We start from the raw sequence: 26,088 nt of genomic DNA, 5'->3' as shown, positions 1-26,088 counted from the left end.
ACACGCGGACTAGAGCATTGAGGCCATTTGGTCTCTCCTCCATTAATTAGTCCTGTCATTATCTGTGCCTGTTATTCTTTTGGCTTCTCAAGTCTCTTATGGGAACATAGTGGTTTGGGCTGTGATGTAAGGACTTTGGGTTTTTAAACCTTTATAGCATGGGATTTAGTTTATAGCTTTGACACCTTAATTGAGGTTTCTGTGTGTGTTGTGTCAAAGCTCTTCTTCCAGCCAGTGCAGCTGGTAGGCACCAGAGCAGTTCAGTTGCCAGACGTAAGTGTCCACTTCAGGGTGAGCTGCATAGCTCCTCACAGACCGCTGACTGTAATTCATTTTGGTATTTCTCATGAGGTAAGTTGACAAGATGACCAGGGTAGTGCAGAGTATACAGAAGAGAACTAGGAATGGAAGGAATCTACAGGGCCAGCGCCATGCTTGGTCCCCAGTCCCACTCATAGCTACAGCCTGCTCAGGCATCCCTGCCTTTGGAGTAGCTTCTTCTCCTGCCTGAAAATAGTGTGAGGGAAACCCCCACAAAATACAGGTCAAAATAACACTGGTTTCATTCTAATTTCATCATGTGTCCCATGATTTTTGGTGTGTTTATTTAAAGCTCCGTATTCTAGACCTGCAAGATGACTTTTTGCCTTTGTGTAATGTTATGCCCTTTGTGATAGCATAGGAGGACTTGCAAATCTGAACCCTGGAAAGCAAAACAAAAGCAAGTTAAAAAAAAAACACAGAACAAGCAAAAAAACCCAGACAGACTCATAACTGCTTTCCCAAAAGACCTCAAACCTCTAGTTAGGCTGATTTTCTGTTGATGGAAGCTGCCGCCGTTTTACAGGGTGTCAGGTTGGTTGTGCTAGTCAATAAGTAGAATTTTTTAACAGACACGAAAGAAAAATAATATCCTCTGCTGCAAAGAAGGTGGGTTGTGGCTTGTTAAACCTTGGTGCCATCTTCAGCAGAAAGATAAGGTCATTAATCTGTAGATTGGATCTGTTAGTTTGCTGTTGGCTGTAGATAGCTCTTTGGCAAAGGCCAACTGTGCAAACCATTTGCACTCCTTCTGCATTATGTACTTGTTCCAATTATTTCGAGGTTTAATGCATCGAGTATGTAAAATGTGTCCTGTAACTCTCCGGCATATTAAAATTTACTTTTAAATAGCACTTAAATAGCTTCCAATTCATCAAAATAATTTGGGGTGTGTTTTAGTAATCATTGCGGTGCTCCTTGAAATTATTAAGTGACCTATATATGTTAAAGCATATTAGTATTGAAGCTGCTGTATATTTTGGCATTTAAAACTGCCAGTTTTTTACTAGCAGTTCTGATGTTGATAAATATTGTAGGAGAGTTTAATAATTGAGCCCTAATATGCCAGATGGATTTTCTTCTCTCCTTGTGAGAATGCATCATATCAAAGTGCTGATGAAGTTTTCCAGCCATTTAAAAATGAAAGCATACTTGTTTGAAGAGCTTTAAGGATACCTGGAGTGGAGACAATGCCATCTCTGCTATGAAAAGGAGCTTAGAGTGCAGGATAAAACCAGAAAGGGTGTTTTAAGTTCAGATTTTTGTGTCAGTGGGAATACCCCATGGTATAAGGAGCGCTGAAGGCTTATCAACTAACAATTAATGCGGTTGTTGAGGACAACTGAGGGGAAGTTACTGATAACCATGTGGGTTATTTATTGTACATAAGTGATCTATTTATCAAATAGAATATTGTCCATAAAATGTAAATGTAACTTGTCCCTGTATTGCAGTATTAATACATAAACTTTTATAACTTGTATAGGCCAAGCATAGAATCACAGAATGGTTTGGCTTGGAAGGGACCTTGAAGGCCATCTGGTTCCAACTCCCTGCCATGGACAGGGACACTTTTCACTAGCCCAGGTTGCTCCAAGCCCTGTCCAACCTGACTGTATTTGGTAGAACCTGACCCAAATGATGAGTCATGTTCAAATTTCCTTGGGTTGAAAAATTCTGCAGGAGTGTTAGATGTCTCTAGATGTCTTTCTCCTTCTAATCTGAGTTTTTCTGGTTGCGTCTTTTTTTGATTGGAAAAATTGAACTTCTCTCAAACTGGACTCATCCGTGGCCTTAGGAAAATAGAAATCCAACAGCTGATAGTTCAGGTGCAGCTGGATGTGCTGCTTCACCTGTATGTGACATTTGCAGGACTGCATACGGGCTGTGCTGGGACATATACAAGCCCAAGAACATTTCCATCCCCTTTCCCTTCTTTGCAGAGAGATGGGTGAGGAGAAATGATGCAGAAGTGTTGTTTGAGATGGGGAGAGGCATAGAGGGAAGACTTGAATGAACAGTGGATTTCGGGGATGAAGGAGGCTCTGGGTAGGCTATTACTTTTGGAGGAGAAAGAAGCAGAAGGAAGAGGGTAAAGCAAATTCTGCAGCGAAGGTTTATTTGTAAAGCCATTTGGAAATGGGTGGATGCTTATAGCTGGCAGAGGGATCACTGAAGCTGTTCAGGAAAAAGCAGGGCAGAGCATGCTGTTGGACCAGGACTCTGCCAGCTCTAGGCTTTCACTCCAAATCATTTCCCAACATGGCTCTCGTTCCATGCAGGTGTTTCTTTCCACTGGTTCCGTATTTACACAGTTGCTTTCCAAAAGAAGCTACGGGGGAAAGAAAAGCTTCTTTAAAGCCGCTGATGTGAGGACAGGTCTTTTTAACTTATTTCAGGATGGTTTAGGCTGAGTAAACCCAGCAGATAGATCTTGACTTCACTCTACCCTTGGGGCGCTTCCAGCCAGTGATGGACGGCAGCCCAGCAAGCAGGCACTACCTTTTATTCCTCCCCTAGTGCTGCCAAGGGGAGGTAGTGCAAGGGGGGAAATATATTTTCTTAGTGATTTTATAGCTTTTGTGGGTATTTGCTGCCTCCTTGTGACAGCATATAGATGTATGGTGCTGTTCCTCTGAAATACGGGGTACTGTGGTGAGTGTTTTAGAAGGGGGTTTTATTAGCCCTTAATTGTTAATTCCTCTCTCTGTTTTCTTCAGAAAGTCTTCGCTGTGGTGCCAGAAGTGAGGCAGGAAAGAGAAACCCATGAAAGACTGGCACGTACAGTGGGGACATACAAAGGGGATTTAATGTAAGGATAAAGGCCATCCTCTTAGTTCTCCACTCTAGCTTTCTTCTCCAAGGGAGTAAGTGAACGTGTAGGGAGACGCTGTGTTCGAATCAACCAAAAATATGTCCATCCCTGATGTTTACAACTTGCTGAGGTCACGTTTTCCCCAAAACAGAGCCATCTTCGTAGGAGTTCAGCATGTTTTGACGTGTATCTACAGTTTGGCATGTATGTTTCTGGTGCTGTCTGATAGATAAAAGTGAATGGAGCATGTATGTCTTGTAAGGGTCACCTACAGAAAGGTGGAGATCTCTTTGACTTTGCTGGCTGTGCGTGGCACAACACAGGTTCATCTGTATGCTTGACCTCCTGAGAACCTCCTGCTGAAGATAAATCTCTCTGAAATGGGTCTTTTTAGCGCAGAGGTACTGGAGATTGATGAAGCATCTGGCCTTCTTCCTCTGCCCTTTGGTCTTCCATCTCCTTTCCCCAATATCTCCAAATAAAGCGATATCAAGGAGGTGGACTTGGATAAGCCATGGCAGTAGCTGTTGCCCATAAGCTGCATCTAAAATGCTTTATCCTGAGGTGAAACATCTTGTTGGAGTCACAACATGAACATGATTGCCTGGCAGGCGTTGTGCTTTAACAGCCTGTCCTGAGGACTCCTGCAGACAATTTGAATGTTGTTGTTTTCATGGTTAAATTAAATGGTTAAATTAGATGTGGAGCCAGGAACACTTTTCCCTGCTGCCTTGAAGATTTTTGTTGTATTTCCACCCTCCATTTGTATAACAATGTTAAAATGTTACCAAACACAAAGCAGACCAAAGATTTTTAGCTCCTGGTCTGTGCTGGCTTTGCATGGATACATTTTGGATTTTTCCTCTTCAGGGAGCACTGTCCTCCTTGGGCCTCAGAGGTAAGGCAAATGTTGTACCTTAGCGAGACTTGAAGTTTCTTTGAGGAAAGCGGAGCTTAAAAGAAGAAAAAAGCTTACCAAAGATGTTGAGTAAGTGTGGTGGCTTTCACGCTGTGGGGAGCTAACAGGAGTCCCAAGACAAATGCGAGCATTCAGAAATTTTGCTGGTCCATCATTCACTGATGCTTGTTCAAGTGTGACATAAGTGAAAATCCATCTAGTCCCAACATGACCTTGTCCAGGAGAGAAATACTGTTTCCAGGTGGTATGGATAGTCTGCTGTCGTGCTTAATACAGCAGCAGGGAGCTTCAGGAAAGAAAGGGAAAGCTGAAGGCATGAAATTCTCAATCATCAATAGTGCATGTTAGATTCTTTACCAAAATAGCAAACAATTTAATGCATATGCTTTACTAGTTAATGGGGGCACATTGTTTTTTACTGCACAACTCAGTAGTAATCCAGTATCTCTCAAAAAGGAAATAAAATAGCCATTAAAAATGCTCGTCTAAACTATTTGTGTTTGCAGAAAAATGGCTAGGCTTTTACAGTGAAATCATGTTAGATTTTAATATTTAGAGGAAATGTGGGGGAAGCGATTTGGAATACATACCTTTTAAAATGAAAAAAAGGCCTAACAAATCTCTCCATGATCCTGCTTAAATTTATAAAGAAACAGGCACTGTAGGAGTCTTTCAAAGCCATGCAGATATTTTAATGCTGAAGTCACACAAGCACCGATTTTTAATACCATATACTATGTGACAGTAAAACACATTCCTGTGCATATCTAAGCCTGAAAAATATAATCACGTTACCTACTGGCTGCCCCTTGCATGTTTGGTGCTTGATCAGATGCACTTTTCATAATACATAGGCTGTGGATAGTGAGATGTAATCAGGAACAGGCTCTTCTCCTTTCGCCTCTTGGGGAACAGTTCCTGCTGTCTGTCCTTTTTTTAATGATAAATACTTCCAAGTCTTTGCACTACTCTCTGCGAAAGAATTTGCCATTGTAGAGTGGGACTCCCAGTTGCTGAAGGACAAAATATTCAGTCCTTGCAGCTCATATAAGGCAAATGAGCAGGAACAGCAAGGAACTGGTTGGGATGAGGTGCCATCAATCATCATAAGCTGTGGGTCTTTCATCAGCCGTGCAGCTGTGGCTTCATGTCCAAGTAGAAGTCGTCATCATCATCACTGGGGTCATGGACGTTTGTGTGAGGAGGGTGGGAAAGCACAGTGGAAACTGCAGCGTTGTTTGGAAAGTAGGAACTTTGGGGATTTGTGAAAAGGATTGATTTTTGGAAGCAGTGCTGAATTTGTTTTTGAGAGCAGGGAGTATTGAGCAGTTGTGGTCTTTCTCCCACCACAGTCTTTCCTGTGTGGCTGTGGGTCCATTGGGAGCCCTGGCATGGCAAGAACTGAGCCATGTCCAGAGGCCAGGAGGGGGGCACGCCAGTTCCCTTCCCCCTTCAACAGAAATCCCTGTCCATGCCTGTGGAGCACAGTGGTCAGCGTAAATAGTGCACTTCAGGAAATAAGTAATCTATTCTGGTTAATTTTCCTTTAAGCACTCTCTTTAAATACATGCTTGACCATGGGGAAGGCAGTTTGGAGACATTTTCTCTTGCCTGTCAGTGCGGTACTTGAGAAGAGAGGGTTTCACTGGAGTTCAGGTATATAAAAGGAAAAACAGTAATCTTAGAAAGCTTGTGTACCTTGAAGTTGCTCATTAAGTATTCAGTGTGGTAAGATCGTAACTGTCAATAAAGTTGACTTGTATTATTCTTATTATAACTGCTTTTTGTTAAATCTGCTTCTTTGCATTTGCCTAGAAGTTGATAAATCTGTTCATCCTTTTCTCTATTTAGATGTAAGAAAAGCAATATAGATTTGGGGAAATCCAGAAGTGCCTGTAGTTCTACAACAGCCAGTTAAAAAGAATCCAACTCCTGTACACTTTATCTTATTTTTGTAAATTGGGAAAGAAAAAATAATTTGTTCTCTCTGCTTTTTTTCAAGGCTTTTCTGTTTTGGGTTGTCCTCTCACTTTAAATATCACCAAAGATAGTCAATACTGACTTTTTCCAATTTAATTAAATCCTTTGGCCTTCCTGTTGTGATTTTCTGGTGAAAATCGATGGGTGTTGTGTAAGGAGGTCAAATAGGTAACTTTGGAACAACAGTTTTCTCTGAAAATAGATGTACATCGTTCTGGTGTCATGAGCACTGAACTGTGCAAAACACTTTGCACTGATGTGTTGTCTTTCATCAAAGTACCTCTAAGTATTATATGATCTTTTAGTCTAGATTTTTTGAGTTGCTAGAGTTTTTCAACTGCTGTTATGTTATGAACAAGGACAATAAGACTTTTTTTTTTCCCCTTTACAGTTGTTTCCTGTCTTTGCTCCTGGTGGCAGCTGTGGTTTGGAAGATCAAACAAAGTTGCTGGGCATCACGACGAAGAGAGGTTGAACTGACAAAATTGAATACTATCTCTTAAATGACTTTTTTATAGTTGTTCTCTCTTGTATTTATTCAGATATGCATAGCATTAACCTTCAGTTAAGGATAAGCTCCACTAATCTAGAAATGCTTCTGTTTAGGGATTTATAATAGTGTACTTTCGATTACAGTTTCAGTGACAAATGGTGCTATTTTAGTATCCTGATGCTGCAGTTTCTGTGCAGCACAAAAAACCAGGGGTGAATGTCCTGAGTTCCCAGAACTCATGTTCTAGACAGCATAAATATAAAACCACTGCAAATTAGAAGATTCTTTACATCTGTTTCAAAAGACGAAGTTTCTGCGCTGAGCCTCTGAACCACATTAGCTGCTGCCTTAATCTGTTAAAAAAGCAGCTGTTAAAAAAAAAGGCTAATCCCCATTTTCAAATTTAAAGCTTATCTAAATGTTTTGGGGTGAGTGGGTGCTTTTTTCCCTGGAACATAGTAGCCTAAGAGAAAGGTGAGAGAAGCCACCTACGATTTGGAAAGCAATAGTATACTTCTTAAAAAGGCAACTTCTAGTGCCTGAGCTTTCTCCTCTTCACCTACCCACGGACCATATCAGCTTCCCAACATTTTCTTGTGTGCAGCAGCTTTACACCCCTCAAAATATGGTTTCTCCTTGTTTACCCGTGATGCATTTGGTGATTATGGGGTTTCTTTTCCACCACCCTTTTTTCCTGCTCCTCAATTGAAGCCAATTTCATGTTACACCCAAAGCACTCAGGGTGACTGAGGTAGGATGGCCTATATGTTGTCGCTCAGTAGTGTCCACGTTTCTCGGTTTTAAGCACAAATGCAGAATGTATAGTAGAGCTGTGTTTGTAGAGAAGCAAGTCCTGTGTGCCACAAGCATGACTGCACGTTTCTGGGGTTTTCTTGCTGTGATTAGTGCTAAAACCATGGAAGGACGAGCCATGTATAATGTACAAATATAGCAGAGGCTATAGCTGGGCTGCGCCTGGGACTACTTTTAGGAGCTTTGCCTTGTGCAATCTGTTTACTTGCATACAAAATGAGAGAAGCCAGACTTTATTCAAGTGAGTCCATGTGCACATTCTAGATGTAAGTGTCTATACATTGTCACTCGAGACCAGGTATCTTTTTTTAAGGAGCAAGGTGTGTTTCTCCCCTGCTTTGGGATTTTAGGGTGAAATCTGCCCATTCCCACAGATTTTTCTCCCAGCTGTCCTGTCAGGATGGAGCTCTTCGCAGCTGCAGGCACCTAGCCATGTAACTGTTCTGTTCAAGGGTGTTTTATTCGTACGTAGTAGTTGATCAAGAGTATTCTGGGGATTAATTTTTACAGTGCTTAAATTCTGTGCAAGTGCCCGTTTCTTGCATATCTTCAAAAATCTGTATCTGGTTGTACTTCCCAGTGCAGTAGTGTGGGAATAATATAAATTTATTCAATTGGAGGATCTCCTTTCTTATAATGAAGCAGGACTGTGTCTGATAACTCTTCTTCTTTCTGCTTCAGATGTTTTTGCTTATACTAGTGAACTCAAATGCATAGTATAATCAGTGGTTTTCAAACAGATAACCCTTAATCTTTGAAATAATTTAAGTCTTTGAGGTTTTCTATATTCTCTGAAGGTAGATAAATTTTTACTAGGGTGGCTGATTTTTCCCATCTCACTTTCTTGGCAGGAAGGTAAGCTGGAGTCAGCATAACATTCCCAGGAGCCATCCTGGGGTTAAATGTTATCTAGGAACGTATAAGGAATACAGACTGAAAAGTAAATACTGTGGTTTGGAGCCCAGTTAAAATATTTTAGCAGTAGCCTAAAAGAAAAATGTCTCTATAAATTAAGTTAGTTTCAGTCTACTGCATGTTTTAAGGAAAAAAGCTGGAGTGCTAGCAACATATTGGCATGTTTTAGTCTAAATCCAATTTACATGTGTGGCTATTTGACAGGCAGTTCATCAGTGTGTTCTGTTCCTGGCAGATTCCTGTCTTTCACTGTTACTTGTCTTGCTCCTTCTTTTCATCTAGTGACTCTTATCTTGTAGTTCATAGATCTCTGCTATTGCATTCATCTTTCACTAAAAATACTTGTGAATCCTGAGGCAACTGTTTGAAATGTTTGCCATGCCGTTATTAGATATAATAATCAAGATTGTATCCAGAAACAAAAGTCCACCCAGAAACACTTTGACCTTTTGGTGTTATCTAAGATGATTTTACTGCTTGCAGGGGTTTACTTACATGGACTCCCAGTAAATCCTGGCAAGGCTCTCTTTAAACATTAATGCTTAAAATAATGATTAGTAGCAGTTTGCTACACTGCAAATTTTAAGTGTACAGAAGTTCCCCCTCTGTTCTGGGGATGTTTCTGAAGCATGTGATTTTTAGATTTGCCATTCTTCTTTCCTTTGGAGGTGGCTGTTCTCTTTGGTTTTCCTCAGTACCCTTACAGGAGTCTTGGGTCACAAAGTTTGCAGGTTGGATTGGGAAAAACAGATTTTGTTTTACCACCTCCCCCCCCCCCCCCCCCCCTATAAACTACTGACACACTGATGGAGATCACCTCTTCCACCTCTTCCCACCATCTTGCAAATCAGAGGCTGTGTGAAAGGAAATCCGATTAAGCAGCAGTTGCAAGACACCCAATTCAGACAGCATATTGTAAACTTTAATATATGCTGCAGCCCTGGAGGAAGATATTTCTCTGGTTTGGGCTATATTTTTAGAAGTAGTCAAGTTACAGTCACCTGTCTCCCATGGGTTGTGCTGTAGTAATTCTGTGCTTATTCTCTAATCTGAACCCAAAAGTAAGTAAAATATAATGTAGTCTGCAGGTAATTCCCAGCTATCAATCACTCCTGCTTCCAATATGGGCGTTGCAAGTGCCTAACTTCTTGTCGCAGTGCAGAGTGAAAAGTAGATAGCTGAAGCTTAATCTGAAGTATGCATAGGACAGAAAAGGGACTGTGTTGGAAGGTCTAGTAGTCAAAATTATTCAGACGGTATTACTTGGAAAATGTGCTGGGAGAAGTTGTACAGCTGTGCTTGGTGTACCAGGTTAGTGGAACAGATTTGGCTGAAACTAAGTTTGCATTGCTCCTTACTGAGAAAGCAGCGTACTACAAATCCAGAATCCACATCGGGATCTTGTAAAATATGTAGGATTCTCTGGACATTGGGTTTTTTTTCATTTCTGTAGCTAATTCTCTTTGACCAGCTGCTTGCACGTGTCAGTGCTGATGTTCCTCAGTCTTCTGGCTGAAGGGTCTTTTGGGTATGCAAAGATGGCGCAGCAAATGTATAGTTGTAGGCGAATGAGTTTGGAGGATAGAGCAAAGGTTCAGGCCTTGCAGAGTGTAAAACTTGACCTGAAGTAAAAATGGGAACAATTTGTGTTATATTAGGTGTGGAAGAGATGGGATTGTAAATTGTGTGTTTATTCCCTCTCCAGTGAGCACCAAGTTTAAGTATCTTCAGATGTCTTGAAGAGGGAAAATGGAAGTAAAAAGGCAGCTTTTATTAGGAGGCTTAGGATGAGGTGAATGACATCAAGAAACAGGATTAGGAAAACTTTCTGTCTTGCCTCTAGAAAATGACACATTACATGCATCTAGGTGGTAATAGAGAATAATGCACAAAATATGAGTGGTGTTAGAAATTTAATATGCTCATTTGCTGTTGTGAATTTTCTGTCCCGTTATTTTATTTTAGCGTCCAAATCCTGTTCCCTTCACCCTCAGTCTGCTTTGTCTCCTCCACTTTGAGCAAGAAATAGCTCTTCTTAACATTTCCAGCAAATGTAGCATGCATGGTGATTTGGCCAACCCAATGTAACTGTCTGCACGAGGGTCAGCTGGGTTGTTGTCCATGCCCCGTTGGGATGTGTTGGGAGCGTCAATGCCAAGCATGTACAGACATAACTATAAATTTGGGTGTCTAGAGCTGAACTGCACCCTTAACATACATAAAATTGTCTACATTTTGCCTCCTTTCTTGCCAAGACTATCCAGGACTGAACATTTTTACTTTGTGCACTGCCCAAGTTGTTCAGGATGGGTTTTGTGTATTGATTTACTGCAGGGATTATCCTCCTTCTTCTTGACCTCATTGCTGAAACCTTTGTCCCTCTCAAGTGTATTCAAAATGTAGCAGCACTTCTTTTTTCGCTGACATCCTCCGCTGTAACATCCATGAACACTGAATGCCATTTAAGCAGGTGGATTTCTGTGTTCATTTTTACAGTGAAGACTTTCCAAGGGATGTGTGCTTTGTATTATTTATTGCCCTGCCTTCATTTTCTTCCCCCTTCCTGCTGTCACCTGTTATTATTTCATTCTTCTCATATCTTCTCTCTTAGACTGTGATTTAGGGTATCCTTTGTCAAAGAAAAGGATTCAAGATTGGAATATTTTCAAACAGTAACTGTAAATCAGGATCTTCATTGCTGTCTAGAGTCCCCAGTGGTGTTTTGGAAGGATATGGTATCAGCCTTATGCTGGAACATTAAAAGGTCAAGTTACAAAAGTCCCTAGATCTGGGCAGTCCCAGATGCTTTGGAGGGCTTGTAAGAAATGAGATGCACTGGTGCTGAAATGTGTTGCTGTATTCTCCAAGCTCCCAGCAGTCATTTGGCATGTAGACCTTCTTGTTCGGTAGTACTGACAGCGCTGTTCAGTGTCTGTCAGCAGAGAAGAGAATATTAACTTGTTGTTGGTATAGTTTGTAGACGAAACACGAATTGGAGGAGTGAAAAATCATGGCAAGCAGATAACTTCTAAGGAGATCTATATTACATGGTTAGCATACTCAGCTGTCTCATTACAGTGTGAAACATAAACCTGTTTGTATTATTTTAAACAGTTAAAGTGGGTTTACTTATCAGAATACCTATTCCCTGGACAATACCCCAGAATGATGGTGGCTGTGGTGATGTAATAACTGTATGTTAATTCCCAGTTCCTGCATTTATAAGTAGAGTAATAAAGTATAAAATGTAAGTAGAGCATAGTGTTAGTATTAATCTGTAACCAGTTGTTGGAGTACTGGGTCCACTCTGATCTCAGCAGTGTCTTGGGTGTTGCAGATGGTACAGAACAACACTGCAAGATTAATTTGTTATCTGGAAGATAAGCAAGAGAGTACAGCATCACAAATTACTCATTTTATCCAAGGAAGAACATATTGAAATTTGATGATGTGAGTCAGTGTCTGTGAAAAGGAATCATAGAAGATTCATGACGGGATGAAGGTCTGCTAAATGATCAGCCAAAGGCATAACACCCAGTGTCTGCAACTGGGGGTAAAAAAGTCAAAAGCAGTTTTGTTTTTCTCCTCCCTTTAATGGTGAGAGTAGCAATGCCAACAACTGTTGTTTTTTTTTTCTTTAGAAACAAGTCTCTCAGAATATGACTGCTTTTGGAGGGATCTTTTCTAGGTCAATCACATGGTGTGATTTGGTGCCTTATACAGTGCAGGAGGTCAGATCAAATAATCATAACTTCTTGCTATTCCTAAATTTAAAATCTGTGAATGGGAACCAACTCATAGAGCCTGTAGGCTTTTTCCAAAATACAAACATCGTGTGCTCTCTGTGGTGATTTATGTGGCTTTGGTCACCAAGAGAAGGAAATTGTAGCAGAAATAAGAGATGCCCCAAAGAGGAATAACATCCCAAAATATTAACGTTGACAAGAGATTCAAGCTTAGGGGAAAACTGATGGTCCGTTTTTGTTTGAACACACTACTGTCACTTCTGTGCCTAATTGAGCTCATCTCTGGTTGAACTTGCAGATGGCCAGTTACAGCTGACTGTTTGTGGCTTTAATATGTCCATGTAGGACACCGTCATATCAGGTTGGCAATTGCATACACAGAGTGGCATCCAGCTGAGCTCTTCTCACATAGTCTTTAGTGGTGTTGCTGCTAGAGAATTAAGTTGGCTTTAGTATATCCCAAAAAAGAACTGTTGGCCAGTGTTTGTGATGATGAAGCTCGACTATCAAGTCTAGCACTAGGGGAGTTCAGCCTCGTTTAAAAAAATCCCACAACAGTGTTTGTGTTGAAGCTGTTGCCTTTTCAGACTCTTAGATCTCTCTCTGACGATAGAAGGCGGTGGTACAGGTATCTAATTTAGCAATTTGGAAAAATCAGGGAGAGAAGCAGTGTTATGTAATTATGCTAGAAGAGCTGTAGTCAATCAAAGGTGCGCTCTGCTGTTGTGTAATTATCTGGTATTGTGTGTGGTTTAGTCTGCATGGACTATATACTTCTGGTCCTTTAAAAAGAAGTGATATCTTACTCTTCTTATTAAAGGTCAGGTTTTCTGTGCCCTCCTACTGGGCATAATTATGATGAATAACTTACTTATCTTAATCAGCCCTGAATTAAATATCTTCTGTCATTTCAGCATGAGGCAACTTCCCAGCAGCTTTGCTTTCTGGTTTGTTATAGTTCTCAAGTGTGGAAATGCCTGTTGAGAAGCATTTGAACATTAATTCTCTCCTCCTCTCTCTTTCAACATAGCCTGCAAAGTCAGTTACAAAACTAATTAGCTAACATTAATATGTGCACTGCTCTAGGGGCTTAAAAACTTAATTTTCAGTGATGATGGAAGCGTCAGAGAAAATTGTTTGTTTGTTGACTTACATGGTAGTTAATGTAATTGTCGCTAAATGCTTTAAATCACTTATTTCTGAGACAATGTGGCTTATCTTTATGCAATATTTGTATCTTGTATGTTTATTTCTTTGCTGATGCCCCATTTTATTTTGTAGGTCTTACTGTCTTCCCCTCCTTTCTCCCGAGGTCACCAAGTGACTATAATGTAAAGCAAAGGTTCCCACAGCAGGATATGTGTGTTACCTCAAAGTAATGCACAGCGATGCCTCAGTTCAGTGCTGGCCATGTAAACACACAGCTCCATCTGGCTGCCACTGCCACAGGGAAGGACACCTTTTCCAAAGGCCCTTGGGTGATGTCCCCTTCCCACACTGGCTGTCAGCAGCCTTTGAGCTGTGCCTTGGGCAGATCTTCTGGGACAGGCTCTCCGGACAAGGTTTTCTTAGTTATGCCTGGAAAACAGGTAGTTGATAATTTCTGTGAATACACAAATACGTATTAGTGCACGCATGGGATGAGCTGCCTTCTGAATTCAAATGAAACCCTTGGAGCAATCCAGGATGTGCAGGAATAAGCTCAAAATGCCTGTCTACAAGTGCAACCGCTCTACCCAGTATGTTTTGGAAGGGTAGGAGTGCTCTCCGTCCTCTGACCTCAGCAAAGTCGCTGTGACTCCAGTTAGCAAGTGGCCAGGTCAGAACTAATAAGCTTTGCTGGGTGAATTTTGTTACCCTTTGCTTTGTGTATGCAGTGAGACCTTTAGGTATTTGATTAAATTGTGTGTTTTATGCACCTTGGAGGGAACTTGTAAAAGGACTGACACACATTAATAACTTCGCAGAACTGGTTAGGAGGAAGGAGATATCTTTGTTCTGATTCTGTACACCCTCTGGAGCCTTGGGGTGGGGTAGGGGTGGGGCTGTCCAAGGTTGCTGAATCTGTGTTGGAGAATCTTTAGTGCTCTGTGTGGTAGGAGCTGCATGCTTGATACAGGAAAATCCCAAATACTCTCTTCTGTCCCCCAATATTATTTTTTTTTCAGAATGTCTTAAATTGATTTGTACTCTGGTTGTTGTTTCCTTATCTTCTTTATCCTTCTTCTCTTTCCATGACACTGGAGCTATTGCTACTTTCTTTAGGCTTGCTGCTGTTTGTGAGATCCCTGGGTTTGGCCCATTGGACCAGTTTATCTTTGCAATACAGGTAGGGTAGTGGTTCAGAAACACACAGCTGATTTCACAGTCTCCTGGGTTTTCAAGTTGGTTGTGGACAGCGTGGAGAACACAGGTAGTGATTTTTCTTGCTCATAAGAGAGTGAACCTTGATTTTTCTGTGGTGGTACAGAAATAAGACAGTAGAGAACCAGGTCAATCAGGGGGTTGATCGTAGCTTTAGCTTTGGAGCACCAACTCAAATCCATTTCAGCCTCAAAGGTTGCAATAGGAATCCTCGAGGGATGGCCTTTAAGCCTACTTGTCTCATCAAAGGAAAGGAATGTGTTCTTCTAAATCCAAAATGTTGTCTCCCAAGTAGCTACTCCCCAGAGGTATACTTCTAAAAACAACAAGCTATGGGTCCAGAAAGACCTGAATTTCAGAAGTACCTTGAAGGATTAGATCTACAGATTTCCAGGGGAAAAAAAACCCTGTTGATAAGACTATTGCTCTTTTCTGGCTTCCCTTATTAAAGTTTACTTCCTTTTGACCGTAGGCTGGTGTAATGGTACCAGAGGTTCGTGCTGATACCCTGCCTGAACATGTCCTGTCTGCTGGAAGTAACTTGGATGCCTTTCCTGGGGGGTCCTACTTGCTTTGCTTTTAGTCTGCCTTAAAGTGGAAGCTCATCCGTGCCCATTATTCACTTAGCACACCCATGGTTTTCTCCTCCTTGGGTTCCTACTTTTTTCCTTCTCACCACTGTTGAAAATTAAGTGGAAATACTCATGTAAAAACTTGAGTTCGTTATAAGCTCTAGATAGCTCTTGTGTTTAGCTTTTTTTAAAGCCATTCTTTATAAAGAGCAAATAAAATCCAAAACATGTAGCATTCTTCTGGAAAAATCAGCATCCTTACATGGCTGAAAATATCTGAGCCCCATCCGGAAAGCTGCCATAGCCCTGTGCTCATAAAAGAGGCTCTGCAGGGGGCAATTGCCGAGATGGATGGCAGCGGGATGGTTATACAGAGGCTGGTGACTGCTTTATTATTGTGAATAAAATGTTCGGGCTTTTCTTGTCAGAAAACACAGCATAGGTTATATTAGTCAATTAACCTGGTAACCTGAATAGCTGTTTTTCTTTTGCGTGAGAGCCTGTGCTAGTGCATGAAAAGGGTTTCCTCAATTCCTCTGGCAGTTTTTCTCCCATCAGTAACACACTATTCATTTTGGATTATCCATTCCTCATACATGTATGAATTTAAAGAATCAAGGGTATGAAACACTGCATCTCTGCGCCGTTCGCTTCTGGATCTGCACCTGCAGTCCTGAGCCAGCTTGGCTGATCTTTTTCTCTTCCACTGTAGACTGCTGAGTTTGTTTGTTGTCAGGTTCTCTTAGTGTCTGGTTGCACCAAAACCTTCAGGCATTGTTTCAAAACTTCCCATTCTGTGATTGCTGTAACTTTTGGGGTTTTTTGGATGGAGTTTTTCTACTGATAGTGAGGGAAAAATAATAAAAGAAAATCAATGCAAATGAAAGTTGTGCAGATTCTCATAGTTTGTGGTTACTTAAATATTAAAGGCCAGTGGTGTGTTCCTGTACACGCTTTTTGATGTGTTTTTATTGTAAGCCTGTCAAATGTTTTGCCTTTAAAATCCTCTTCAGACCAAAGTGATTTAAAATATTCCCAGGTTGTCCTATTAGTTGTGTGATCTACAAACCAAAGGTTTGCTTTGAAAGAGTTTTGAGGTTCGTTATATTAAATCTCAGCAAGCCAATCATTAGGAATGAGGGTAAGCCAGGTTCTGGTGTATCGTGATGTTAACTGCTGCTGATTTCTAATGCCATGCTCAACGTCTTGGCTAGGGAAATGCCACAATTTCTCCCTTGCAACGTAATAAAGCCTTTTAATTAAAAATTTGACACACCAAACAAATATTGAAGGATAGATACGCACACAGGTTAAACATGCACAGTGCATGCCTTGGGGGAAGGAGTGACATTCTGGTCACAGAACAATTATTTCTCAAATTTATTCTTAATTTGGGGGCGCGGGTTTTGTAATGTGACTTGTGCTACGGCAGAAACTGGTGTTAGGGAAAGGATGCTTCCTTGGGCATTTGCTGCTTTGGTTGCCATGGACCTTTGGTTTTACCTGGTTTGGCCACTGTGACAGCTTTGGGACAGCCCCGAAAGCGATGGCTTTCCATGGCCAGTTCAGAAAAAGAAGACAATAACATCGCTGTCAGCATTGCTTTTCCCACTGCTTGCGTTATCACACATCTCTGCCTTCGCAGCGCCGCTTGGGGTTTTATTTCTTGAAGCTACTATTGACTTCAGTAGGAGTCATGTTGCCAAATTGCACATTTTCTTTAGCAAACTCAACTTCCTTCAAAGAGCTAATAGCTTTTCGTTCGTAAGTCTTTTGGACATCTTCATCAGGACAGCTTGTTCTTTGATTTTATAGCCACTAAACAAAGCGCTTTATGATAGCTGAAGGGGACAATTGCAGGAACAACCACCCAGCAATCTGTTTCACACTTGCTTTAGTCTGCAATCTGCTGGTGTGCTTTAAATATTCGAAAACTCCTTGTGTTCTTTTACCCAAGTATGAGTTACGAACAAGTTTGTTTGCAAATGCTTAGTGCAGCTCCATTTGTGTGAATTCATCGCAGTTTTAGCTTTGTGACAGTATCTACAATCTGCTTTGAAATGCCCTTTTTTGCTTCCCCCCCCCCCCTTCCTTTTACCCCCCGCCCCCTTCCTTTTATGGCCATGAAATTGTATATTTTTAAAATGAACTGAGAATCATAGAGGCTTATAGACATGCCCCCCCAGCTTGGTTGCACTAACTTCATCATGCCTTCCTGCCACCTCGTCTGAGCCCCAGGCCTACAGAGAGTCTTCCAGTTTTCCGCACAAAAAATCCCAAGCACCAAACCAAAAGCTGGCATGGCAAAGAAAAGACCACAGCAGGTTTACAAGTTCAAGAAAATGGTGATTTAATTATTTTGTCTGAACGAGTTGCATGGTGGATAGCAGCATCTTCCTTTCGCCTGTGTGCTTTGTCCCTTCTGCTGTGCTGGACGAGGGCTATTTTGGGGCATGAGGCATTTTGTGGCATTTAGCACTTTTTCAGTGCTTTAAATGATCTGTTAGTGCTCAGAGCATCAAATTGCCTAGAATTAATGGAGAAATGGTAATGGCAGGTGGTGATGGTGGAAAGTAGAGAGGGCATTTTGTGGTGCCCCAATCTAGCTTAAAAATAGGGTATAACTGCAATTGCTGCAGCGAGGTAGTAATGGTAAACATGTAAAGCTGTGCACAACAAGTGGGTTTTTAGGCAGTTGCTGCATTTAAGGATAAGGCTGCTGGTTTTTTATACACTGTACAAAGTATATGCCTCTTCCCTTACTAAATACAGGCACCGAGTCACATCAGACCCATTGCTTCTGGGAATTAGGGTTATGACTTCTGCATCCACTTACAGATTGTGTAGGTTGCCATCAGTATTAGAGATTAGCTGCCAAAGCCAAAAAGAAGCGTGTCCACAGCTCAGCTAAAATTGAAATGCTGTTTCCAGCCCAGCTATATAAGAAGTGCCTTTTTTGTGTGTCAAAAAAAAGGGAGCTGCATCGTAATGCTTAAAATTGCTTAAGAGTACAATAAAAAGATGTCTTGCGTTATGAAGGCTTGCAGAGATTTACCCTGGAAAAGGTTTTCTATTTTAATAAAACATATTGCAACAAGGACACGCTTGCTGTTTGATACATTTGCTGCATTCAGAAAGGAAGCAAACAATAAAAAACGATGATTATTCACTAGACGCCTGACAGCATTTTGCTAGTGCTTTTATAAAAAATAGCAAATTCTTCCTGACAGTAGTTACAAACTGCTGCTAGTTTGATTTTAAAATGGTTCCCACAAATCCCTATGGAGTCCTGTCATGCCCCAGACAGGTGATGACAACCAACTAGGGTATCACAGCTTAAAAAGTAACTAACTTCTTTATGGAGGCTTAAGCAGATGCATCTTCCCTCAGAAATGAGGCAGGCTAAGACTGTGCGTGTAGCTTTACTTGCAATAACCTGTTAAGTTGCAATAATGTGAATATTTACAATTATCTATCTGTACCCCTAAGCCTGTTAAAACACCAGGAGGCTATTTTTCCATAGCGATTGGTATCGCTTCGTATTGGGTGAAACCTCCCAGATGCGTGGTTTTTTCATCTTTGTGTTGGAACAATATGATAATAATAATTTTCTGTTTATTAAATTAGCAACTACTCCGTGAGATGCAACAGATGGCAAGTCGCCCCTTCGCCTCCATCAACGTTGCCTTAGAAACAGATGAAGAGCCGCCAGATCTCATTGGGGGAAGCATAAAGGTGAGAGATGGTGCTTCAGGATGGTCCTCACCACAATTAATCATGAATGCTTGTTTTAAACTTTGGTTAAAACAATAATTCCAAATCCTCTATTTGTTATATACCTGCAAGAAACTGTAAATCCAGGAGGACCAACAAATACCATTTTCATGTGCTTGTATCCCTGTAGGTATGCAATTACAACTTTTGGGCTGCGTTAGATAAAAGTTACACTATTTGTAGAGTGTGAGATTTTGTTTGCCTTGTTAGTTTTTATGCCTTGCAATAGAGAAGAATGCAGCTTTACACAGTAGAACATTTGGTTAGAAATAGCTATAGGTGCTGCAAATAGAAACTATTCTTCTGTGATAACTCAAAGGAAACAGAAATATAATCATGTTTGTGTACTGTAATAGTGTTAACCCATTTCTGATGATAAATATGTTCAAATATACCTTGTGATGCGCAAATAGGTGTGTGGAGGAATCATTGTCTTGTACCAGGCTGGCATGTTCTGAGACGCAATGCATTGTATTTTTAGGAAAAGTATATTTTAGAAGAGACTAATGAGTTAAAAGATATTTTTGATGTGATGCTCTGACTAGCAGACTTGTATACAATGGGAAAACATTAAGGGCTTGAGAACACTAATGATTTTTTTTTTCCAGTCTAAGGTAGCTCTCTCGTTTAATTTATATAGACTTCATTTTTTTGGAAGTCATCCACATTAGTCCAGGCACTAGGTTTCTCACTTTCTATTACTGTGGCAAGAGAGCAAGTTCGGCTTTTCAATAAAAAAATGTGTGTGTTTTAATTATTGTAAAGCACATGAAAACAACCTGACCCAAGAACTTCTGTTTGCTGAGTAATAATATTTAAGTCTTGGCCTTAGTATTAGAAAATGCCACAATTAACGTTGACTTGTATAGGTTTAGCTTTCCTTTATTTATGTGTGAATATAGTCTTTCATGGCAAGTTGTAATACTTTTTCCAGCTGATTGGTGTCCTGCACTGTGTTCTGGATGGACACTATGTAGAAAAAGCTTTTCAACATGTTTTCTTAGTTTCATTATTTGTTCTGGTTATTTTACCATGTTCCTTCCAAGCATTTAGTCACAAGCTTGAATGATTCCTATGATCACCCCATATCTGAATGCTTCCTGAATGAATTATTACCTTTCTCTGAAGTGAGGGATTATTGTCCTTGTTTTGTAGAGATGAAGCTTGGAGCGTAGTGAAAATAAAGGAAAATTTGCAAAGGTACTCAGTAATTTGGGGTAATTGACTGATGGGGCAGCTAAGCTGACCTGTCTCTGGGGCCTCTCCTTGGAGGCTCTGAGTAGTTCTGCTCCCTGCTGACTTTCATTTGACTCCAGATCAGTCAGTTTTTCTAAGTTTTTATCATTTCTCTACTTCTGTTAGAAGGATGGTAGGCACTGGAAGTCATTAGCCACTAATAGCTCACCAAGACTTTGAAATACATGCTTGTGAAATTGGATTGTCACTCAGCAAATTAGAATGAGCCTATTTTTCATTGCCTCATTGAAGGTGGTGTGGGATGTGTGTGGATGTGCCCGTCGGGCTGGAGGCAGGCTTGTGAGGCTGTTGCCTGGCTGCAGATGCTTTTGGGTTGCAGTCTGCCTGGTCTGGGGGCACTTCTCTGCCCCTCTTTGCATTTTCTGAAAATGAGCTAACTAGAAGCACCTCTTCTGTAGGATCAGGCCAGACCAAAGCTGTCCTGAACTTTTTGATCTCTCTGACAAGTTTGTCTGCACTCAAGGACTACAGAGAAGACAATAAACTTTGGATCTCTTACATTCTGATTAGTGTGTTATCCCTCCTCCTGTTCAGCTGGCAGTGCTTTTGCCTTTTTCATTTGGGCATTGTTGTTTGATTTCTCCTCCGCACTGTTCTGCTTCATGTTTTCTTCTCAGTTTCTTCTTTGTTTATAGGAATCTTCTCTTTTGAAGTGATTCTACAGACAGGATTTCATCTTTCTCTCACTCGCAACTAAGCTTCCTTGCTTTCCCGTGCCTGCTGTCATCTTCCCTATCTCACTTGTCTGACCTTCTTGGGTTACTCAAGAACGGATGGAGAAGCCAGTTTGAAGCATAATAAATAAGACTGTGGACAGATGTCCTGGTTTAGACCCAGAAATTGTTACCAACTGCTAATTGCCCTCTGTGCCGATAACTCACAAATGTTTCTTAATCAACTTCAGGCATAAATGAGATGGTCCAATTCAGGCAAATGGTGCAAACCTTGTACCATAACCTGAAGCCAAGTAGGGAGCATGGACAGTTGTGCCAGCAGGCAGCTTCATCTGCTGGAAGATCTGGGTGCAGAATGAGGATGCTTTTCCATTACAAGGAAACTTACTAAATTTGGGGAGGTGTTATATAGGGTTTTTTATCATCTTAGAGAGTTTGGATGGGGAATATAAAAGTATGCACAAAAGTCTGGAGTGTTTCAGCAAAGTTGAAATCACATGGAGAAGAGACGAGGTTCAAGAAGCTCGTGGGTTGTGAGCAACTTGGGGAATGACACTTCTGAGATGGTCTGGCCTGTTGGATGTCACATATAAATGAATTCAAATAGAAATGAGGAAGCAGTCTCTGTTTGTGGGGATCGGCTTCGGGTTTTCCCCTCATCCCTTTTGCACCTGCTTGGGAAAAAAAGCTCCTAGCAGGAGGGAGCTGCAGAAGGACAGGCTGGGACAATACAGAATCGTAGAACTGCATTTTTCTTTGTGTTTTGTATGTTCCTTAGTTATTAGCCAAGAAAGTGAAACATTGTGGTGATGTTGGACTGTAACCCATTCTCCAGTTACTCTGTCATTCACTGTGTCAAAATTTGAAAGCCTTCGTTTTAATGTAAGAAATCCAGACTTGCGTTATCATAAATGCATTGGTGTTTTTCCTTCCCCATGTGAATCAAAGCTTTTGGTTAATAATGAGTTTATTTGCGGGGTTACAAAGGAGAAGTGGAAAATGGGACGTCTTGTCTGCAAGAGATTAATTTTCTTTTCCATTGTGCGTAGCCAGTTGGCACCCAGTGTCAAGCTAGTTCCATCCTAAGCTAATGCTTTCCAGCTGGACAGTATTAGAACCGTGTTTTCAATTAGTATTTTTCCTGGGGTACTTAGAAGTAATAGAAAGTGATTTACCTGCAGGGAAACTATTCATATTACAGTCTGCAGCTAGGCAACACGTAACTAGCTGCTTTGGTTTATTTCGCACTCAACAAATACGTACTCGATTGCAAATCTACCACAAAATTTGCTTAGTTATTACAAAATCCATTGGCTTTTCTCTGCAGCTTTTTTGTGCATTCAGAGGTGCTGTGTATTGCAGATTTTTTCTAAGAGTATTTAACATCCCTGAGTATTTGGGACTCGTCCAAGTGTCTGAACTGGTATAGCTGTAACTCAGGCTTTTTTAAGTCTTGTTATCTAATTAATCTTAAGTCCTGTAGTCCTCTGCAGCCATTTTTAGAAGAAACTTTCCTGCAAGAATTAGAAAAGTTTGTAATTGTGACATTGATTTCCAGCTGTCTTGAAGGTGGTAAGGGCATGAAGTTAACGCTTGTAAATTCTTGGGAAAAACACATGCACAGCATAGCAAGCAAATGCTTAGCTTGAGCAAAACACCTACAGGTTCAACAAGAAAATTGTTGCATTAGAAAAAAATTATCCTTAAGTTGGAAAAAAATTGTCTTGGAAGCTTTTAGAGGATTTGAAAAACACTCTTGTAAAACAGAGCATTTGCCTGGTAGAGCAGGTTTGTAGAGTAACTTTTGCTGTGTTGTGTTTAGGGATCCAATGTGCGAAGCCAGCACTAAGAAGTGATTATTTTTGCATCTGTGATCGACAGGCTGTCGGTCAAAATCCTTGCGAAGTTCATTCTGTATCTTCATGCCGACGTGCACTTAATTCTGCTGTGTTAGGCTTCTGAGGGCAAAACAGCTTCGCTGCAAATCCTTAATCAGACGTCAGCTCACCAAGCTGGCTGATTCCTTAAAAATAGCAGAAAAAAATGATGGAAAATAGCATCTTACTTTAGTAATTAGTTCGCTTTGTTATGGAAGAAAGTTCTGTTGAGTGGTTTAAAGACTGCCAGAAGATCCCATCTGTTCAAGAAGTAAGTACAGACATGAAGTGGTGGGCTGACTGAGGAATGGGCAAGGGATACCACAGATTTATATTTTCAGTCTACATGTATTTTGCATCTGAGTTGTGCCCTTGTTAAATTCCTTTTACACTGTAATGAAGTTACAACCATCAGTAAGGAGTAGAAGAATGAGTAGTCCTGTGCTACAGGGCAGTGGGTTTGGGGAAGCTGCAGGGGTACCAGTGCAGCGAGGAGTGGTTTGAAATGAAACATTGTCCGGCTCCAGCAACTTCATCTTAATTTTTGCATGTACCCCTATGTTGGGCTGTTCCATTCAATGAGAGAAGTTCAATGAAGAACAACTAAGGGCCAAGGAATTGATGGGGTTTACATCTCTGATCCTATTCTGGTTGTCAGCCTTGATGACTCACTTCCCCCCTTACTTCATATGTTACTGACCTGCTATTAGTCCCTCAAATTTGCTGGGGGACCAGCTTCTGTGACCCCCTTCCAGCCCACCTCATTTACAATGAGCCAGATTAGCGTAAGCGCAGTGAGCACGAAGTCTCCTACGTGCCACCGAGCTGAGACTGGGGGTCCTCATGCAAGCAGGCAGTTTTGGAAGGATGGCAGGCTTGAGCTGTGATATATGAAAGTATTCTTAAATAGAAGTGGCCAGGCTATCGATATGCATTGGAGGGGGACAGAGCAGGTTAGGGTTTTTAAAGATATAAATAAGCTGAAAGGAAGAGTCATTCATTATCCTCAGAAGGATAACGGCTGGAAGAAAAGGATGAAATTGAGAGTGGAAAACATAAACTGAATAATCTTAATCTGATGTGGTAGTTGCTGGGGATGGTTGACACGCAGCCTTCGAGGCCGGAAAGGCTGGTTTTATTTCGCCTGACTTGTCTAAGGCAGGCTGCTCGGGCTTGTTAGCTTACCTTTTGAAATGCAATGTAATTTCTAAAGTACTATTTCTGGGGTTTCTAGCATCTGCTGGTTCTAGGAGCTTTTCCTTGCATTAATGCTAAGGTGTTCAAAGCATGTCAATGTGTAGCTGTCTCCTTGTCTTTAGCAAAAGCACTTCCACTCATTAGACTCATTAGGTCAGTGCATGCAAGCGGGTGGCAGGAGCCCTCCCGTTGCATCAGGGTGACGAGGGACGCACAACAAGAACCGACATCCCAGCTTGTACTTCGTATTTGGTGTTAATTCTTCTTATGCTGGCCCACTTTCTAATTCACGGAGAAGTGGATGATCCCTTTTGAAGGAGCGCCGTGCTAGATGGAGTTGCCAGTGGTAAGATGGGAGTGTTAGCTGGGCGGCTGAGGTGTGTAAAACAGATTAGCTGCACTAGAATGGCATGTAGCCTGGCTGCAATCCGTACTGCCAAAACAACAACGGGAGTACCTGATAAAACCTTCACCTAATGAATTATTTCCAGTTAACTAGTGCCGGGTATCTTGTTTTGGTTTCTCTTGCAAAATTAGCGGGGGCAACTTTTGCTGATTCCGTAATATAATATGGAATATAAATACTTGGAAGGGAGCTATCGTGAGATCAACAGGGACATCTGTTAAGCCTGCCTTGTATTTAGGGACTGTTTGGCTGATAATTGAGATTTAACTAGTTTTAGATTTGAAGACTGGAAATTTTTCAGCAGGATGGACCCTGATTTTAGCTGATAATGAGGAATTTGCTGGAGGGAGAGGAAGGAGCATGAAGCTTCCCACAGAAGAGGGTTTTTCTAAGCTCTTTTTTCCCTCTAGTGCAAACAAGTGTCTCTTCTGATTGAAGTACTAATAACACCAGCAGCTTCTCAAAAAACATTATTGGGGATCTATTTGCATTGCTTTATGCCAAGTAGTTGTTTTGTGTCTTGTGTTTGCAGTCTTCATTCGTCTGATTTCATTGGGTTTTTTTCCTTATACTTTTTAATGTGCAAAAACCAGCCAAGTGGTTGAAAAAAGGCAGAAAAATCTTGCCTCTTCACCCGTACAAAATCAAAATAAATATCCACTGTTGGCTGTATATATTTTGCCCAGATTTGCTACCCATGGCCTCGTCCATCCCGTCCCCTCCCCGGGGCATCAGCAGGGAATTGAAAAAGAAAGACGAGTGTTGGCTTACATGAATGGCAATGCTCAAAGCTGTGACATGAGATTTTGTCATTTCAGGGTGACTGCTTTTGAAATACAAACTTGCCCAGTGAAATCCTTTCCTTCACCAAGAGCTCATGTCTGTGTTTTGCTGGATTAACAGTGTGCATTTTCAAAGAGAAAGCAGTTGTTAAATGTAGTGGGAGAAAACTCTTGTCCCCTGTGGAGGTCGGTTTGCTTATATGCTCCCATTTATTGGTAACTTAGGATGTTCAGACCTGTATTTTCAATTTCAGACTGTTAGCATTCATCTAAGGGTTTGAAGATGATTTTTATTTAGCTCCTCACATGCAGGAACCCAAGTGTTGGGGCTGAGTTGCGAGCAATTCATTGCCTAGCCCCTGTGTTGCTTCCAAGGTAGAAATCGGGACAAGGTAAATGTAAATTTTTAATCTAGACTCATTTACTGCAAATTATTGCTGGAAATTCATTCATCTCTATCTTGGAGGACATACATATTACCCTGACAATTTGATTTTAAAAACTTAATACTCTATTTTTTCATAGAAAATTGCTTGTAACTTATTTTACAAATGTTCACTCAGCTTTTAATGGCACAATTTAAAAACTTGCAAATGGAATTTGACCCTTTTTCTACAGAGTGAAATCATATGAAGAAGTGGAATCAAATAATAAAGTTGAACTGTTTCAGTAATGTTCCTCTTCTCTTCCCCCACCATAAGACTTTTCTTTTATTTTAATTTCCTTACTGGAAATTGAAAACCATGTAAGAGTTATTTGATCAAACCACAGAAATATGCTTTCTTGTTAAGGAAAAAAAATTCTCTACAGTATTTTTTTAAATAAATTCTGAAAAACAATATGCTGGCAGTGTATTATAGAACCTAAATAAAATTGATGCTGTGTTTTTTAAATTACACAGAATATTTATTGTTCTAGCCATTAGTTTTATGTGACATATTATTAACCTTTTGAATTTGTCAGATATAAACAGCGTAAATAGAAATAATGAGATGAAATAAAAAAGAAATGTTTAGGTTGAACATCACGCAATTCAACTTGATTGCGGAAAGCATTTGGCTGTGAAATTGTCTCCCAAGGGAACTGGTGGTGCACTCCACACCTGGGTCACCTAGAAATAGCCTGGAAAAAGTCCTGGAAAATGCCTTGTTTGTGTGTAAAAAAAAAAAAAAAAAAAAAAAAA

General features: G+C 40.8%; 1 protein-coding gene across 1 annotated transcript in view; it reads left to right on the top strand.

Moving 5' to 3' along the window:
* Nucleotides 1–26,088, top strand: part of ATRN (attractin) — a 156,843-nt gene that overhangs the window by 118,099 nt on the left and 12,656 nt on the right. Inside the window, exons 26-27 of the mRNA XM_055727074.1 lie at nucleotides 6,427–6,505; nucleotides 18,566–18,673. Coding sequence (XP_055583049.1) covers nucleotides 6,427–6,505; nucleotides 18,566–18,673 — 187 coding nt within the window. The remainder of the gene's footprint in view (nucleotides 1–6,426; nucleotides 6,506–18,565; nucleotides 18,674–26,088) is intronic.

Source organism: Falco cherrug, chromosome 1, assembly GCF_023634085.1.
Source record: "Falco cherrug isolate bFalChe1 chromosome 1, bFalChe1.pri, whole genome shotgun sequence".
NCBI lineage: Eukaryota > Metazoa > Chordata > Aves > Falconiformes > Falconidae > Falco > Falco cherrug.
The sequence above is the reverse complement of the archived record's forward strand: the minus strand, read 5'-3'. Positions and strand labels throughout refer to the sequence as shown.